Source organism: Nelumbo lutea, chromosome 1 (assembly GCF_056320005.1).
Source record: "Nelumbo lutea isolate HS-2025 chromosome 1, American lotus-T2T, whole genome shotgun sequence".
NCBI classification, from domain to species: Eukaryota; Viridiplantae; Streptophyta; class Magnoliopsida; order Proteales; family Nelumbonaceae; genus Nelumbo; species Nelumbo lutea.
Genome location: NC_142684.1, coordinates 140,587,160 through 140,604,454, shown reverse-complemented (window position 1 = coordinate 140,604,454; position 17,295 = coordinate 140,587,160). Strand labels below are relative to the sequence as shown.

At 35.4% G+C, this 17,295-nt stretch overlaps 1 protein-coding gene across 1 annotated transcript; it reads right to left on the bottom strand.

The window, feature by feature from the left end:
- Positions 1–10,514: 10,514 nt before the first annotated feature.
- Positions 10,515–11,709, bottom strand: LOC148877965 (protein MOTHER of FT and TFL1-like). Its single transcript, XM_088947339.1, has 4 exons — positions 11,391–11,709; positions 11,221–11,282; positions 11,072–11,112; positions 10,515–10,962 (listed from the first exon to the last, which is right to left on the bottom strand). Exons 1-4 carry the CDS (start codon positions 11,589–11,591, stop codon positions 10,739–10,741), a joined length of 528 nt encoding a protein of 175 aa, XP_088803465.1. The 5' UTR covers positions 11,592–11,709; the 3' UTR covers positions 10,515–10,738.
- Between the last annotated feature and the right edge of the window lie 5,586 nt (positions 11,710–17,295).

Sequence of the window (17,295 nt, the reverse complement as noted above, 5' to 3'; positions counted from 1 at the left end):
GGAAAATAATTATGGGATACCAAGAGAGTCCTCGTAGGGCTACAAAAAATATAGGTTGGTCCAAACTCAAACCAGTTAAGGGTGCGTTTATAATTGGATATGGATCCACCCCGATAAAATCCAATATATAATCCAATTTGACCATATTTAAATATATGTGCTCATATCTACGTAAAAATATGTATATTGTATTTATTACTAAAGTTGGTTTAAACTTTAAATGTTGTATGCTTACTAAAGAATCATAGACTTCACCTTCATAAAAGCTATTTCTAATTCATTTTGTTCATATAATACAAACATCGAAGAAAGGGCTGATCTTGGTTCAAAAAAGTCGAACCTTAGTGGGTGGAAAGGTAGGCTGAACCTTTGGGCGTGTTATACTACTTTGAGAGTTGCATCTGTGGCATCCAAATTAGGTAACATTCTATCCAATCTCTAAAACAAAATATGATGATTACTCTAATCCGATCCTAGGAGAGAAAACCATTCTCTCATGGAAATTCGATTTCCTATTGGTTGAGTTGAATCAAGAATTAAAATCTAACTCGATAGCACAACCTAAGTTGTTGGAATTTGATCCTAGTCGATTGGTGTGAATCAATGTTGATGTTGTGCACTTCAATGGACTGATCAAATCTCCAATTGATTTTTTTTTCTCTCAAAAAAATCTCCAATTGATTTCAGCAACTAATCTCTCAAAGGTCTATGCTTTTGCTGGAAAAACTCAAAGAGATAAAAAGAGGTCTCTTTTCATCCTTGATCAAACTAAAGTTTTGGTAGATCAATTCTTGATGTGAATTACTTCCCTCAATTCTCTTACACTCTACCTTACGTAGAACTGCATTTCTAAAGTCCTAAAAGGAGTTTACCAATCAACTTTCTAAGTGAATTAGATGATTTCTAATTATGAAATAATCCTAACTTAAGAACATGAGAGAATAACAAGTTTCCCTAACTTGACTCATAATCTCCAACTACCTAACTTTTTCATCACACTAGGCAAGTGACTAGTCAAACTAGTCCTATTGAAAACAAATTGAACCTTTAAGTAATCTTATATTTTCACACCTTTACATTTCAGTCCATGCAAATGTAAAGTTGGGTTCGTTCTGCAATGACAATTAATTTACACTTCTACCAAACAACTTTTATTTGGATAAAATAATATACATTTTTTTAACAAAATCCCACTTTAAATGTAAATTTACTTCATTTTTTTTATGTAAAATTACATCTCATTTTCGATGTAAACATGCCTTGGAAATTGTGCTTTCTATCATTGTCAATGACAATGCATAAATGCATTATTGTCAAACATAAGGTTCAAAGTATCAGAAACATAAGGTGTATCGGAAAGATAATTTTAAGAGACGTATCGGGATGCTTTGGATACGTATGGATACGGACGAAAAAATCAAGATAAGCATAAATATGCTAAAAAGATTAAATAAATCCTAAAAAATATATTAATAACAATAGTTACAAGTTTTAGATGATTGTAAATAAGTTATTTAAAAGTAAAAAACTGTAATTTAATGGTCTATATAAAATTTGAGATATCTGAAATAGATCGATATCTGAAACAGTCCGATATAGGGCCCGAAATGGTCCAATACAGATCGATACATACGAAAAGGAACACTACAGATAATTTCTATGTTTTCCGTGTATCGAACTTGTAACGAAATGATACGTATCGGACGATACGGTTTGATACGTTGTGAAATTTTGAACCTTGGTTAAACACTAGCAAAACTGAATCAAAGTGCAAGTTTACACTGAACCGGCATTTACACTCTATTTGCACTAGTGTTTAGAAAACTGGACCGGACTGGCCAATTAGACCAATTGAACTAGGACCCGGGACCTTGGCTGGTTCGGTCATACCCAATAACTGCTTTCATTAAAAAACCGACTAAACAATTGATTTAAACAGAAAACCGACTAAACAATTTTGACCCATGAACCTCTCCCCTCTCTGGTTCTATGCCTAGTCTGTTAATTTGAACATTGATTTGCACCGTTTCTAAACATAGCCTTAGTAAACCACCCCAAATCCTGTTGGCACAAATTTGACTCAACACTTAAATATAAGTAGAGTTTGGGTTTCATACATCCTATGAACCCAAACCTAATGGTTTAACATAAGAAAAGTGTCCATCAGGATTCAATCCAAACAAAGACTTGTTCTTAACCTCTCAGCCAGTAACATCAATATACTACCTACAAAGAAAGACCTCTTCCTTGATTGCAAGATACAATGTCATACCCTCTATTTAAATGGATCTTAAAATTAAAACCTTTTGCAAACCCTTTTATAAAATAAACCATTTATAGATATAAATACATTTTGCAAATTAATCTAAAAAATAAGTTGAAATCCACTAACAACACTTTTAGGTTTCCATTAGAAAAGATGTAAATCAAGATATTTTCTTTGTTTGAAAAAGTAGTTGATCCTATCATAATGATCACCTATTTTGGCATTGTCCCAAATTGCTCCAACATACCCAAGTGGATCTTACTAGTACATTAAAAGTAATTCAGTCCAACACTTAGTGAAGTCCTACTATTGAGTTAGGGGTTTAGTGCAACTTTTTCGTTTTGGCCATCTGTCTCTAAGGTCCGAGCATAATTAGATATGTTCTCTATTTAGTGTTTTACTAAATACTCACTTATTGTAACTTAGGTTTAACCCTAGTAGTTGAGATAGACTACTTCACCAATTTGGCAGTACAATAGTGTTAGCATTGGCATTATAATTTTTCCAATTTTTCAAATGGTTAAGAACATTCTAAGCTAACATGAGTCTCATAAATGTTCAGATTAAGGGGTAATTCATTGAAACATTACCAAAACTCATATGAAATAAGAATTCTTTATTTTATTCAACAATAAATATTAGAGTACAATAGTTTTATTGGAGTTGAGGGCATACACTATCTAACAAACATATTAAAGCGAAGCTCTAAGACAAGAGAGTTTCTCCTTTAAACACATGGTCAACCTCACCCAAAAACGAATGAATAAATTTTAACACAATAAAAGGTTATTTCATTATTTTTAATAACAAACAAAGTCCAATTTAGTTTCTTAAATCAAACAAAAAAATTGTTGAAAGGCTTTCAATACATTATTGTGGATTATATTCTTTCAAAAGAAGTGGGTTGGCTAATAACTAATCAAACCTAAGTCTTCTAAATCAAATAAAAAAGAAATTACCTAAATTTACTTGGTATATAAATGGGTCCCAAATAAAAGCATGTAGTTATAGTTCCCTTACACTCAGTATTAAGTGACCATCAACTATTATAAAGTTTAGGGAGTTGAAGACCTAATCTTTACGACCATTCTCTCTATAAAAGAATTGACACCACTTTTCTCTCCTAACCATTGCATTGTTATTCATAAACTTCTTTGCACTCTCTCCCTGAACTACTTATCCACCCAGTTCTTATACATGAGGTTGGGAGCTTCTCCTTCAAACACATGGCTAGACATCCCTCTTGGAAAAGAGAGTAAATAATTTTGGTCCCATATAAAGTGACATGGGTTCTATTTAAAAAAGGGATTATAGCAGTTAAGGGCAACTTTTGGGCCCTAATATCAATAAAAGTAATATTTTCTTAAAAAAAAGTCAAAAATAGGTTAACTTTTTTAAAACAATATCAAATAAGGGCATAAATAGTGTTCATCTTCTTCCTTTTATAGATCATTCATTAGCTTTGTCGCCCGCCGCCACCTCCACCAACCGCCACCTCTGCCCACCTCCGCCTCCACCTCCAGAGGTGGGCAGAAGCAAAGGCGGCAGTGGTGGCGGTGGTCTACCATCCACCAATGCCACCGCCACCACCTCCGAAGGCAGAGGCGGAGGTGGTGGTGTTGGGCAGAGGAGGAGTTGGAGATGTGGGCAGAGGCAGAGGTGGCGGCGATGCTGGTGGATGGTAGACCAATGCCGTCTCTGCCTCTGCGAAGGTGGGCGGAGGCAACGGTGCTAATGAATGATCTGTAAGAGGAAGAAGATGAATAGTATTTTTGCCCTTATTTGATATTATTTTTAAAAAGTTAACCTATTTTTGAATTTATTAAAAATATTACTTTTATTGATATTGGGGCCCAAAAGTTGCCTTTAACTGCTATAATCCCTTAAAAAAACATGGTGTTTATTGGTTTAAATTTAATCATAAATTGGATTTAACTTAGCTTCCTATGTCAAATAAAAAGCCCAACTCAAAGACTTTTAAGGTTTACAGTGTGGATAATAGAAAAGACAACCAAAACACTTGACCTAGCCTGATTTTAGGTTGTGTTTGGTATCATTGTTGTTTATACCAAAAGTCTTTTGGGTTGAAAAATCTAAATTGATGTACAAATGTAATCGAGGTTGTCTATAAAACAAGCATACCTTAAAAATGTGGGGAATTGATGATTGAATTTATACTCATAATGTCAAATTGGTGTTTATTACTCCAAGGGTGAAGTCTACTCATTCTAGCTAAAGTGACTCATATTGTTGAGATGCACATGTGAGTGTATGAAGAAAAATGACCTACATTGGAAAGGAATGGTAAGTGTAAGGAATTTATATATAAGGATTGGCCCACAATCTAATGACTAAAGCTTTTGGGGTTAAAGGCCACTCCAAGTGTACAAGTTTTAGGCTTGTGCACATGCTCCTTGCTGGTTTTAGCAACTCCCTTCATTGCATAATAGTGAAATCAAAGTCGAAGGTTCAATTGGGTGCGGGTTTTGACATAAGTATGCAGTGGCATAACTTTATTGGTTCCCCCATGCTCAAATAGTTAACAAGAGAAGTTGACCTGACTTGATGGATTCATCCATGGGAATGTGCTCCTATAATTGAATCCTCATATGGTTGTGAACAAAGGGCTCTTTGTTGGTGTGCATCAAACTTGGTGGTATGATAACAACTTTTATTTCAGGAGTACAATATAACTAACATGGAAGGAGATTCACATGTGAGGGGAGGGAGATTGTTGGAATGCAAGTGTTAGTGTATGAAGAGAAGTATTCTACATTGGAAAAGGAATATAAAGTGTAAAGGGCTTGTGCACAAGTATTAGCCCACAACCTAACAATTTAAGCTTTTGGGTTAAAGATGGTATTCAACTCTTGCATGCAAGTCTAATGCATATGTACAAGCTCATTAGTTTTGGTCACCAATTTTTATTGTACTACACATATGTAATGTAAGAACACATATATCTAATTACCAATTTGTATTGATCAACCCAAAACATTTCAAGTAGAAATAACAACGGTACCAAACATATGTGTTTTGTGACTCCCTTCATTGCAAGATTCCCTACCTTTCCCAACATTTTCCTTCAAACCAACCACAACCTTAGTTTCTCAAGTCAATTAATTAGAAAAATCCAACCACAAGGCTTATTAGAATTGCTACCTAAATAATAGATCTAAAAAAAACATGAACCGCTCTAACCTCAAGATGGATTCAAACCTAGTATGCTTGTTAATTGTTATAATTCAACTATATGTTAACCTTAGTCATGTGGAACTCCACTCATCCCATAGGGAAATTCTTAATCCACCAAATGAAGTTAACTATCAGAAGAGAACACAAAGAATACACAAGAGGAGATAGGATCTACTAAGCACATTCAATTTAGGCTTCTATATTGTGTTGTCTATCAAGCATGGTTTTCAAAACCGGACCAGAAAAACGGGTAATTGGTTAGGCCCCTGGGTCCGGTTATACTAAATACCGGAAATCTCTAAAAAACATTGAAAAAGAGAAAATCACTAATCGGGCGGTTAGATCGCTAAACCGTTTGACCCGGGTTGTGATTTGCGGGTTCTCTTTTTTTATTTTTACTGTTTTAAATAAAATAAAAAACAAAAAATAAAATTACTTTAATATCCCCATCCCAAATCGATTAATCGAATGTAGGGTTAGAACCCCATTTTCGTTCTAACCCTTCGTTCTTCCCTCCTTTCAGCCCTCACATCCAATCGACCACCTGCGGCAGCTAGCACCTCAGGCGTTCGACGGTGACACACACCGACTGACGGCGATTAACGGCAAGTTTGCAACGGTGGCCATCCCTCACACCCAACTGACCACCTGTGGCCAACACCTATGGCATTCAACGATGATACATATCAACCAATGGCGATTAACGACAATCAACGATGATAAGTTTGCTGCGGTGGCCAGCGTTTTTTGCAATTTGCAACACTTCCAGGCTTTGTGGTAGGCGAGTTTGCAATGGCAGCCAACTTGTGGTGGTGGGCGGTTCTAAAGATTTGGAGATCGATTGTGAGTGTTTTGACACCTAGGAGCAGTTCTAAAGAAATTCTCAGAAATTGAAGAAAACACAAAGTTTTAAAGTTTTTGCTTGTTGAAGCTTAGGGAGCAGCATTTGGCATGGTGCTTAGGTACAAATTAATGTAGTTTTTTTGATCAATTAGGTAAAATTAATGTATATTGAAGTCTTTTAGAGATCAATCTCGGTTGCATAGCAATCTAACATTCTAGAGTGAATGCTCCTACTTCTCCCCTTTTATTTTGGTGCCAGGGGAATCTATCCCTATGAATCTTGATTTTAGGTCAATGATTTTTGCATTTTAGGGTTTAACATTCTAGAGTTTTTTTTTTAATTTTATATTTTCTATGTGTTTTGTACTGTATTATTATTTATTTAAATAGTTTTATTTTTTCTGTTTTTATTTAATTTATGCTATTTTTTATTATTTATAATTTTTTTTTTATTTTTAATTTATTTATAACGTCACAGGTCAAACCGTTCAACCCGGATGGTTGAATCACTTAACCGGAAACCAGACCCCTGACTGGTTCTGTTTCCGCTTCGTTTTTAAAAACCATGCTATCAAGCTTAGCTTCCAAGGTATCCTTTTCTATTCTATTCTTTTCTTTTTTTAGCTCTTAGTCATGTGCTAATTCTTTGGCACATACCAACCATGGCAAGCTCTACCTCATCCTCGAAGGTAGTAATGGCATCCCTAGACTCTACTTCATTTTGAACTTGCCTTCACTATTCTTAATTTTTGTATGCATCTATCACGTCTAGCATAGTATCCTTACAAGCCTAATTACAGGCCTGAAGATAATTGTGTAACCCCTTGGTCACATGTGCAAAGTAATTCCTTAAATTCCATAGCTAAGAGAACTCAAATGCCAAAAAAACACAAGAGCTAGGAAGGGACTTGTGCTAGGGTCATCTGGGCAATGTGCTTGATGCAAAAGCCTACTCTATTGGAAAGACATCTATAAATGTTGCTGAAACTTGTACTGCTTTGGAAGTTCACAATATTGTTCTTAGCTTTAGAAATCATCATGTCTGTATTGAAGGTGTTCCTTCCTTGTTATCTCCTACCTAAAGAAGAAGTTGAGTGTTCCATAGAAGCTTAAGACCATCGCCATCGATTGCTCGAAGCTGGCCAAGAGTCTTGAGTGTGGCATCTCTTACAACACTCTCACAGGGAAGAAAATTAACCAAGCTACGGATTGATGATGGAGAACAAAGCTCTCTCTTCCTCTTTTTGCCCTTCTTTGTTTTGTATTTCTGATCTTCTAGTGACTTAATGTACATTTTCTTTTGTGATGCTTGGGGCAGACCTCCAATTCTTACCAAAAAAAGGGAGCTCTGAAACAAAACTTCGTATTGATTACCAGAATTCTTCTTTGGTTACAAATGCATTGCTTGGTTACAACGGAGGACATTCATATATATGGGTTAGGCTTCCCACATCCACTTCGCTAATGAATACGAGTGGTTAATATTAACACTTGCCATCAATCCAATAGTTATGAATGTTCGAGAAATCTTCTAGATAATTCTACATCTATTCTAAACCCTATTAGTGGAACTTTATAGAGTGGCTAGAATAGTGCAGACAACTCGAATATAATGGAAAAGACTCCAAACTACTCTAGAAATGTAAGGTTCAATTTCTAGGCGGTAACTTGAGTAATGTATGATATAAAAGCTAATGTCGTCATCATCTAAGTTGAGCAGAAAGGATTGAATAAGCACTTATTTGTATGTGCATTCAACTTTTGAATGCACTTATTTGAATAAGCACTTATTTGTATGTGCATTCAATTTTTTCAAGTGCTTATTTTAGAAAATAATAATTTATTTCATATTGGGTGTTTGGTAGTCTTTTTCTCCAATAAGCACTTAAATAAGCATATGTGACTATTTTATCATTCATTTTCATTCAAATTTTCAAAATATTCCTGTGAAAGTACTTATTAAATTACTTTTATAGAAAACTTTTTATGAAAGCAGTTTTATTAAATTATTTTTATAAAAACACTTTTTACAAAAGCACTTTACGAAAACACTTTTAAGTAAGCATTTTTGTAAATGTACTTTTATGAAAGCACTTTATAAAAGCACTTTTATGAGAGCACTTTTATAAAAGTAATTTTATGAAAAGTGCTTTTATGAAAGCACTTTTATAAACGTACTTTTGTAAAATTCAATTAGGGATACTTTTATAAGTGGTATTTTAAAATTCAACTAGGGATAATTTTGAAAGAAAAAATTGAATAAATACTTAAAAAAGGAAAAATCTATGATGCAGGAAAGAGTTTTGACCAATCAAAAACCATCCATGAATTTGGGCTTAAAAAAAGCCCTTATTTTAAAAATAAGCACTTATTTCAGGCTTATTTCCCAAATGTCAATAAGTGTTTAATGGCCCAAATAAACTACTACTCAAACTATTTCCACCTATTTATTGGACATAAAAACTAATATATGAAGTAAAAATGCCTTCGTCATCGATCAAAGCTCTACTTTTACTTATTGTTGTCAACTAGTGTTACTTATTTGTTATCAAAATATAACATAGGGTGTTTGATTTTTTTACTATTGTGGTAAATAATGCAAATATCCTTAAATCTCCCCCTTAATTTTCTTACAAATGCTAAAACATTTAAGGACATTGACAACAATCACGTAGGTGTGATATTTAATTATGGGAAAATTCTTGATTAGTACCATGTACTCTGGCCTAGTGCCACTTTGGTCTCCAAATTTTAGAACGTGATAATTCAGTACCCAAACTTTCAAAATGTGTCAATTTTGTACCTGTCATTAATCAACATGTTAATCAAACGTTAAGTGATATTTGGAAAGACAAATGCCCTTTGAGTATCATTTAACTTTCTTTATCAACTGTCCAAACATTGATAATAATGAATAGTCCCAAATCCTCTCATTAGGCATTCTGGTGATCTCAACTTTCTTAAATAGAATAGGCAAGGATTTGAGATTGTTCATTTTTTATCAATGTTTGAATGGTTGATAAAGAAAATTAGATGACACTCAAAGGGCATTTGTGTTTTTTTAAATGCCACTTAACGACTGATTAACGATAGATGTTGGATTGACACATTTTGAAAGTTTGGATACTGAATATTGTATTTTAAAGTTCAAGAACCAAAGTGGCACTTGGCCCAAAGTACGGGATACTAATTGTGAATTTTCCCTTTAATTGTAACATCAGTAATAATAAGAAAGCTCTAGCTAGGGATGGCAATTTCCCTCGTAAAAGCAGGGCCCCACCCCGCCCCACCCCAAATAGGGTGGGTTTTCCCTGACCCTAAACAAGGACGGGCGAGGACGGGGAAAATAAATTTTTCCCGAATTGGGTACAGGGCAAGAGTGGGTTTTATATATAATTCCCCAAACCCGCCCCGAACCCGAAGGCAAATTAGTAAAATATATCTAAGTCTAATATTGATATTTAAAATATTTCTAAGTTTTCCCTAAAATTTTAAAATTCTTGGATCCCATAATTTTATTTTTGAATTATCCCTAAAGTATTATAATTCAATTATAAATATTTTTTAAATAATTATCTTAAAACGGGAAAATTTTGAGATTCCCCATTCTCGATGGAGAATGAATGCCCCATCCCTGGACCTGCCCCGCCACCGAGGATGGGGCAAAGTATCGTGACTTCGGGGCGGAGACGGGGAGGGGGTGCCCCACCCCAAACCCGTGCCGTTGCCATTCCTAGCTCTAGCAGGCTTCACTTGTTAAATTTGTTATGCATTTGAAAACTTTTTGAGTTCGAGAGGAGCTAATTAATATCAATGGATCGGAATCGAAAGGTCTAATCCTCGGCGTTTTTAGCTGGCACATTGTTGTCGACTCTCGGGCCTCGGCCCTTGACGTGCTCCTTAATGGATCTCAAATTTTGGTCCAACTGGGCCATGTTGTTCTAGATAGCCTTAGAAGCCCATTAGCACAATTTTGGCCCAACTGGGCCAACCCTGGATTTTTTTTTTTTTTGAAAAATCCCAAACGGTTCATCTACACTCTTCATGTGATTAGACCATGAATGTGTGTTAGACAGGGAAAGATGGAATTTCCAATTTTCCATGTAATTTCGGTGTGCTATCTTCCATTCCAGTGAGCTGACCCTTTCTGTCATGTCATCTCCTCATCTTTTGCAATTTCATTGCACAAGTGGAGCAGCCAGAGAACATAGAAGGAGAAAATGAAAAATGTATAACTGTATAGATCGTCTCGTTTTAATTGAAAACCAAAAAGCGTCCTTATCAAACTACACACACAACATACAGGCAGACCAAACTACACACACAACAAACAGGCAGACAAAACAAACACCCTAATGTCACCTTACGTGAAAAGGAATCTTTTTTTTTTTTCCCCCGGTAGAAATTACGTGAAAGGAGTCTCTGATTCTCTATTCAGCGTTTTCTTGAAGCTGGTTCCTTCTGGGCATTAAAATAGACGGCTGCAACCGGAAGGCCCAATCCGATTTCTTCAGCGAAACTACGAGTACTGAAGTTGCTACGGGCAACCGGCAGTCGAATCCCTTCAGTCATGGGTCCTTTTTGCTGAAATAGTGCGAAGACGTATCGGTGAATGCCGGTCGGAGGGCTAGGTCCCATGTACACTACCATCTCTTTCCCTGCAATCCCATTTTTTTTTTTTTAATTCACCACGACAAATAGAAGAGATAACAGTTGATCTCTTTTCCCAGTATTCTGATACTAATTAAATCGAGAAATAAAACAAACCATTTGTGGCATCTGAACCTTCTGGAATATCTACGACGATCCTGCAAAGAACATAAAAAGCAGCTACAGTTCAAGACAACAACCTTATGTTTACAAACTGCGCCCTTGCCCTTCCAAGTTTGTCTGAGAGATAAGAGAGAGAGAATTACCAATTGAGCCATTCCCTCAGATTGGGTTCACTGGGACTTGGAGCATCAGGATCGGTCATAACCTACCCAGGAATTATGGGAGGAAAAAACTATTAGAAACAGAAAAGAAGGATGATGTTCCGAGATGAGAGCTTGTATAGGACAGTATGAAGACAGAAGAATATACTTACAAGAGTGTAGAGGCTGTTAGAGAGACGAGAACCGGAGAGATGAACTCTAGGCTTACTGGCTACAACAGAAGGCTTGATCTCGCATCCATTAGCGATCTGTTTGGAGCCGTAATGGACGGTGAATTCGATGGTCGGAGTAAACATATCGAGGACGTCTCCGATCACCTTCCCGACGACGAGTGGCTCTATGGACCGACCCATAGAGATCAGTGAGGTGAGAGACGATCGGTGATCAAGCGATGGAGACTTGACGATAAGGTAAGAAATGGGTAGTTTCGCGTGAGCAGCTGATAGGTTTTCACTCCAGTCAACCCAACACGAAAGAGAAGGGAGAAAGGAGTTGGTTTAAAATATGTCCTTGCGAGAAGTGAGAGAGAACGAAAGGAAAGACATGTTGCAAGATTATACGACGAGTGCCACGGATGTCACACTGCGATGACACGTGTTGTCCCTTGGGAAACATATCCTTCGCTGTGGGGTCCACTGACCAGCAACTTCTCTACAAGTGGACGAATATTTCGCTTTATTTGGAATAGGATTCGAGAAAACTGATGAGACGAGCCATCCCTCCGCAACTGAAATAGGCCGCATTCTCCTTTTTAGAAACTGGTAGAGAGACTAGAGAGGTCTTCCACCGTCCATTGGCTACAACCCCAAAACCTACTGAATTGAGTTTCTGCTCCCTACCCTATTCATGATAAGCTCTAAACTTATCCTAAATAATTATTTAGGACTTGACGCTGATTAGCCCATTACGGTTCCGGGGTCCAAAATCCAAATATAGTTTGAACCATGGCCTCAATGGATTAGTTGCAGCTTGCAGGTCCATGGTTGTAAATTTGTAATAGGCCTTAAATGGGCATGCTAACTTAAAAACTGCTTTGCTAATGCTCAGTTTGGAAGGAATAAATAGAAGCATGTAGGATGCAAAATCCTGTGTGTTTGTATTGTATATATTTGCATCCAAACTGAGCTTAAACACTTTTATATGGATTGTATATTATTGAGCGCCCATCTTTAAGCTAATATGTCAGCTGGTTGCGGTCAATCCTAACCCAACCGGAATTATGAAAGTCCTTAAATTCGGGTTGCTTTCGTGCTCGTGATGCTTCTCAGTTAAGCAAGCAAAATGCCATAGAATATATTCTCCATATTTCATCACTTCCAGTCTTGTAGACATTGACGTCTCCCAGAATTAACCATTTTTTTGAGGGCGGCTAGTGGGAGGAAACGATCTATATAATGCCGCAAAACAAGATGATCTGCTGGGCCTAGAAACTAGAAAGCAAAAGGACAAATTAGCTTAAAGATGGGCGAGTAAATTCAAGAAGGGTACAGATCTCAACAGTATTGAGAATCCTATCTCTTCATCTTAATGAATGACATTTTCTTTCATTTCAAAATCCAGTATACATCAACGAAGTAGTAATCTGATTTCGGTCTTTTTATCGGCTGAGAGTGGGAATCTTGATAGGCCTATTGATTATTGCGAAATTAAAGATGAGTTCATTTTATTAAATAAGGCCACTGAAGGCAAATTTTCTATTTTCGGAGTGGAGGAATCACAAGACCATGAATGCTCACAGTGAGTCTAGACCTGCTGTAGTGTATTTGTTTATTGTTGAGACTTACGGAAAGTTTATATGGTCGATTCAAAGAGATGGAGTTGCTATCCATTTTTTATAGGAAATGTACCATCATTTTTAGATTTGAAAAATAGTTTATTTGCCTTGATAGTGAATCCATTCTTCGCCCAAAGAAAGGCATGAACCGAAAGGCTTTTGGTTCAAAGGATTGGGAGAGGGAAGGTGTTAGGCACCCTCTCCAAACTGCTATAGCAGCCAAATACGGGAGTAATTTAGGCTCAACTTCCGACAAAAATACACACTAACAAGATTGTTCAAAGCTCCTGAAATCTGACAAAAATGTTCCCAACTTCACAAAGAATTGATTTGAGGTGATGTTATCGGGTCTTAAGTAGTAGTTTCCCTAAGACCATCGCCTCTCTACCTCTTTTTCTCAATTCGAAGGAAGTTGTGAATGTAAATTTCCCAACTTTTTAGAGCTTTAAGCAACTTGAAACTAAACTAAACGCAAAGAGATGGTGGAATGAGAGGCTTACCTCTCGTGAACGACCTTGAAACAAGCTTTCCAGCAGCTGAAATGACTTTAAGTGAAACTTGAACAAGGCAGAAGCTAGGCTGGACGTTTCTAGTGTTGAGTCGGGAAGATTGAGATCTATGGCTGACAATTTCAGATCAATAAGATTTGCTAAAATTTAATATTTGTTTGATGAAAGGTCAAATGGGGGAATTTTGGGATAAAATTTGGTGGGTGGGCATCTTTAAACATCTTAAATCTGATGGAAGTGATCAATCTTTGATCAAAGGTGTAGATTTACTAGTTCAGTTCAGATCATAGTCTTATGGTTTTTTAATCAATGAGAGGGTCCAAAATGGAATCTTACTTTTTCAACAGTCAAATGGAAGTGTTTGGTCATGAAATTTGATGTGCTGTGGTTCTTTGGGTCTGTGAAATGGTGGTGGGGTTTGATTGGTCAAATAAGGTTTGGATGATGGAATTTGTGACAGGTGAGCTTTTAATCAATAAGATTTCACAAAACAAAATCAATGCTTGACGTTAGGAAAAATGAGAGAATTTTGGGATAAAATTTGGTGGGTAGGTATGGATCAGGATTATGAGGTTGTTGAAAGGGTTTGATCATGTTAAGCATGTACAGATCATGCGTTTTTGGTTCGAGGAGCGTCATAGTGTTAAACACGTTGAAATGGAATCTCTTATAGGTGTTGGATAAATCCTGGAATTTAGGGCTGAAAATTTGTGTGAATGTTTGTTTGAGGGTTTTGTTTCACATGATGGATTTTGCTCGAGGATCAGGTGTGGTGAAATGGCATAATCAAGACCATCAAAAAGGAATCATGTAAATTTAACGATGAATTTATGGGCATTTGGGTTTATTAGGGTTTTGGCATGTTTTAAAGTGATTGGTGTGGTCTAATTGGGCATCTAGAATGTAGGAGATGGGCCAAACAAGGGATTGAACAAAACTCAGGTGCTAACAGCTGTCCTTCTTTGTTGAAGGTAGCGAGTTGTTGAACAACAAGGAAAAAAGAAGCACCTAGAATTTTGGTCAAGGTCAAAATTGATATAGTGCAATACCCTCGCCTGGAAAGCGTAGTACCATCCCAAGCCTCAGTGGGTAAATGCAAGCATCATACAAACAACAAAGTGGCGTCATCCCAGAAGAAGTCATAGATAACTTTTATCTTTGTTGATTGGATTTGTTAATTTTGAATTTGACGATTTGAACCCTTGTAACTTTAGGAAACCTGATTTTGAATTTTGTCATCTAATGAATTTTTTGTATTAGATGAGTCTTATTCTTGATATTTGATGAATCTTACAAGTTTGATATTTGATCATTTGATTTTGTCTTTTGATGTTTGATTTTTGATGACTTGATGAGTTTTACTTGATTTTGACTTTTGAATTTGGTATTTAATAAATTTAACATTTGATATTTGATATTTTTGATTTTTGATGATTTGATAATTTTGATATTTGATGAATTTGTAATCTGGTTTTGGTATTTAAATTTTCGATACTTGATGATTTGATTTTGGTTGGATGAATTTGATGTTTGATGATTTGATTTTGATATTTGATGAGTTTGTTGACTTTGATATGTGATGATTTGATTTTGATATTTAATTATTTAATGGTCTAATGATTTGATTTTTATATTTGATATTTGATGAATTTGATGATCTAATATTTGATATTTGATATTTGATGATTTGATTTTGATTTTAATGAATTTGATGATTTGATTTTGATTTGCTATTTGATGACTTTGATATTTCATAAATTGATTTTGATATTTGATGAATTTGGTATTTGATGAACTTGATGATTTGATTTTGATTTGATATTTGATGATTGATTTTGATATTTGATGACTTTGATATTTGATGGTTTGATTTTGATATTTGATGAATTTGGTATTTGATGAACTTGACGATTTGATTTTGATATTTGATGATTTGATTTTGATTTTTTTTTATGACTTTGATATTTGATGAACTTGATAATTTGATATTTGATATTTGATGAATTTGATGAGTTTGATATTTGAAATTTGATAAATTTGATATTTGATTTTGATTTGCTATTTGATGAATTTGATGACTAATATTTGATATTTGATGAATTTGATGATTTGATTTTGATGTTTGATATTTGATATTTGATTATTTGATTTTGATTTGATATTTGATTATTTGATGATTTGATAATTTGATAATTTTGATATTTGATAAATTTGATGATTTGATTTTGATACTTGATGTTTGATATTTGAGGATTCGATTTTGATTTGATATTTGATGAATTTGATGACTTTGATATTTGATATTGGATAAATTTGATATTTGATGAATTTGATTATTTGATTTTGATGATTGATATTTGATATTTAGTGATTTGAATTTGATTATTTGATTTTGATATTTGATATTTGATTATTTGAAGATTTGATAATTTTGATATTTGATGAATTTGATGATTTGATATTTTTTATCTTTGATGATGATATTTGATTTTTTTTTTCTTATTTTTGGATTTTATTTATTGTTATTATCACTCTTTTTTTTTTTGAAGAATGTTGTGTGTACATAAACTTATAGGAAGGACGAGGTCAATGTTAACTCCGTCTAGTCATGAGACCTTATGTAACCTTGATTTAACTTTAGTCTTGCTGTAATTGTCGGAATTAGGAGGCATATCAAACACTAAGGTAAGGTCTTTTAAAAAACTAAGGAAGAAAAAGACTTTGCATTCATATGAATAGAGGGGAGAATCTACTAACGATAGGATTCCTCGATCTATTGACAAGATGGACCCCCTTTTTGTATTTTTTTTCTTCTTTTTTTCTTTTTACCCTTTTTTTTCCCTCAGTGCCCTAATCAAAGTTTTCACTGAGCCGGGGTGTCGCCTAATTGTTGTACACCGGAGCTATTATTGGTTTTCATCCGGGCCGGCGAAATTTGGTTTTGCCATGGCCTGATGCTTTTACTCTGAGTGCCCTTTCAAGCCGCGCGATTACTTTTTATTTCTCTCCACTTGCTCCTTCTCCCATCATTGCCACAAGGGGATTAGGGAGACGTTTTCTTTGTTTTCTGATTCCACGTTCTTATTTTTATCTCTGATTAGGGAGGTCTTAGTACTAGGACGGAATGTGGCTAAGGCTCAGGGGTATGCGGGATACTAGCACAACTTGGCTAATGGGTTACTAGGAAGCTGAAATTCTTAAAACCTTCTTAATTTTTCCCTTTTCTTCATTTTCTTTTTTGTATTTCTTTTGTCTTTCTTTTTTTTTTCTTCACCACCTTTTTTCTTTTCTTCTTATTCTTCTTTTTTTTTTTTTGCTTCTTCCTTTACTTCCTCCTTCCCTTTGCATTATCTTCGAGGAGTGCTAGTATCGGCATATTGGGACATTTAAGGAAAAAGTCACAAAGCTCAAATGTCTAATTAGTGAATTATTACAATTGCGTTGGACAAAAGGAAAGGTAATAGAAAATGGCCAAAGAGGGCCTTCCTTCATTTGATTGATAAAAATTGATAGATGGAATGGACTACAATTTAAGCATAGTACTTTTTCACTTGATCTAAGTTGGCTGGCTATGGGAGGTTTTCATCATCCATTCTGCTGAGTATTAGTGCTCCTCCATATAACCTCTTTTTAACAATGTAAGGGCTTTCATAAGTGGGAGTGAACTTGCCCCTTGTTTCCGGCTGATTCAGAATAGTTCTTTTGAGCACTAATTCGCTCGGGTGCACATCTCAGGGCCGTACCCTCTTGTTGAATGCACGTGTCATTCACCTT

Bases quoted from the DNA above. Each gene is read 5' to 3' on its own strand.
- LOC148877965 (XM_088947339.1), bottom strand. From the start codon at position 11,591: ATGGGTCGGTCCATAGAGCCACTCGTCGTCGGGAAGGTGATCGGAGAC. The intron at 11,113-11,220 runs GTAATTCTCTCT...TGTTCTTTGCAG, and splicing joins CTGAGGGAATGGCTCAATTG to GATCGTCGTAGATATTCCAG. The intron at 10,963-11,071 runs GTTTGTTTTATT...ATGGGATTGCAG, and splicing joins AGGTTCAGATGCCACAAATG to GGAAAGAGATGGTAGTGTAC.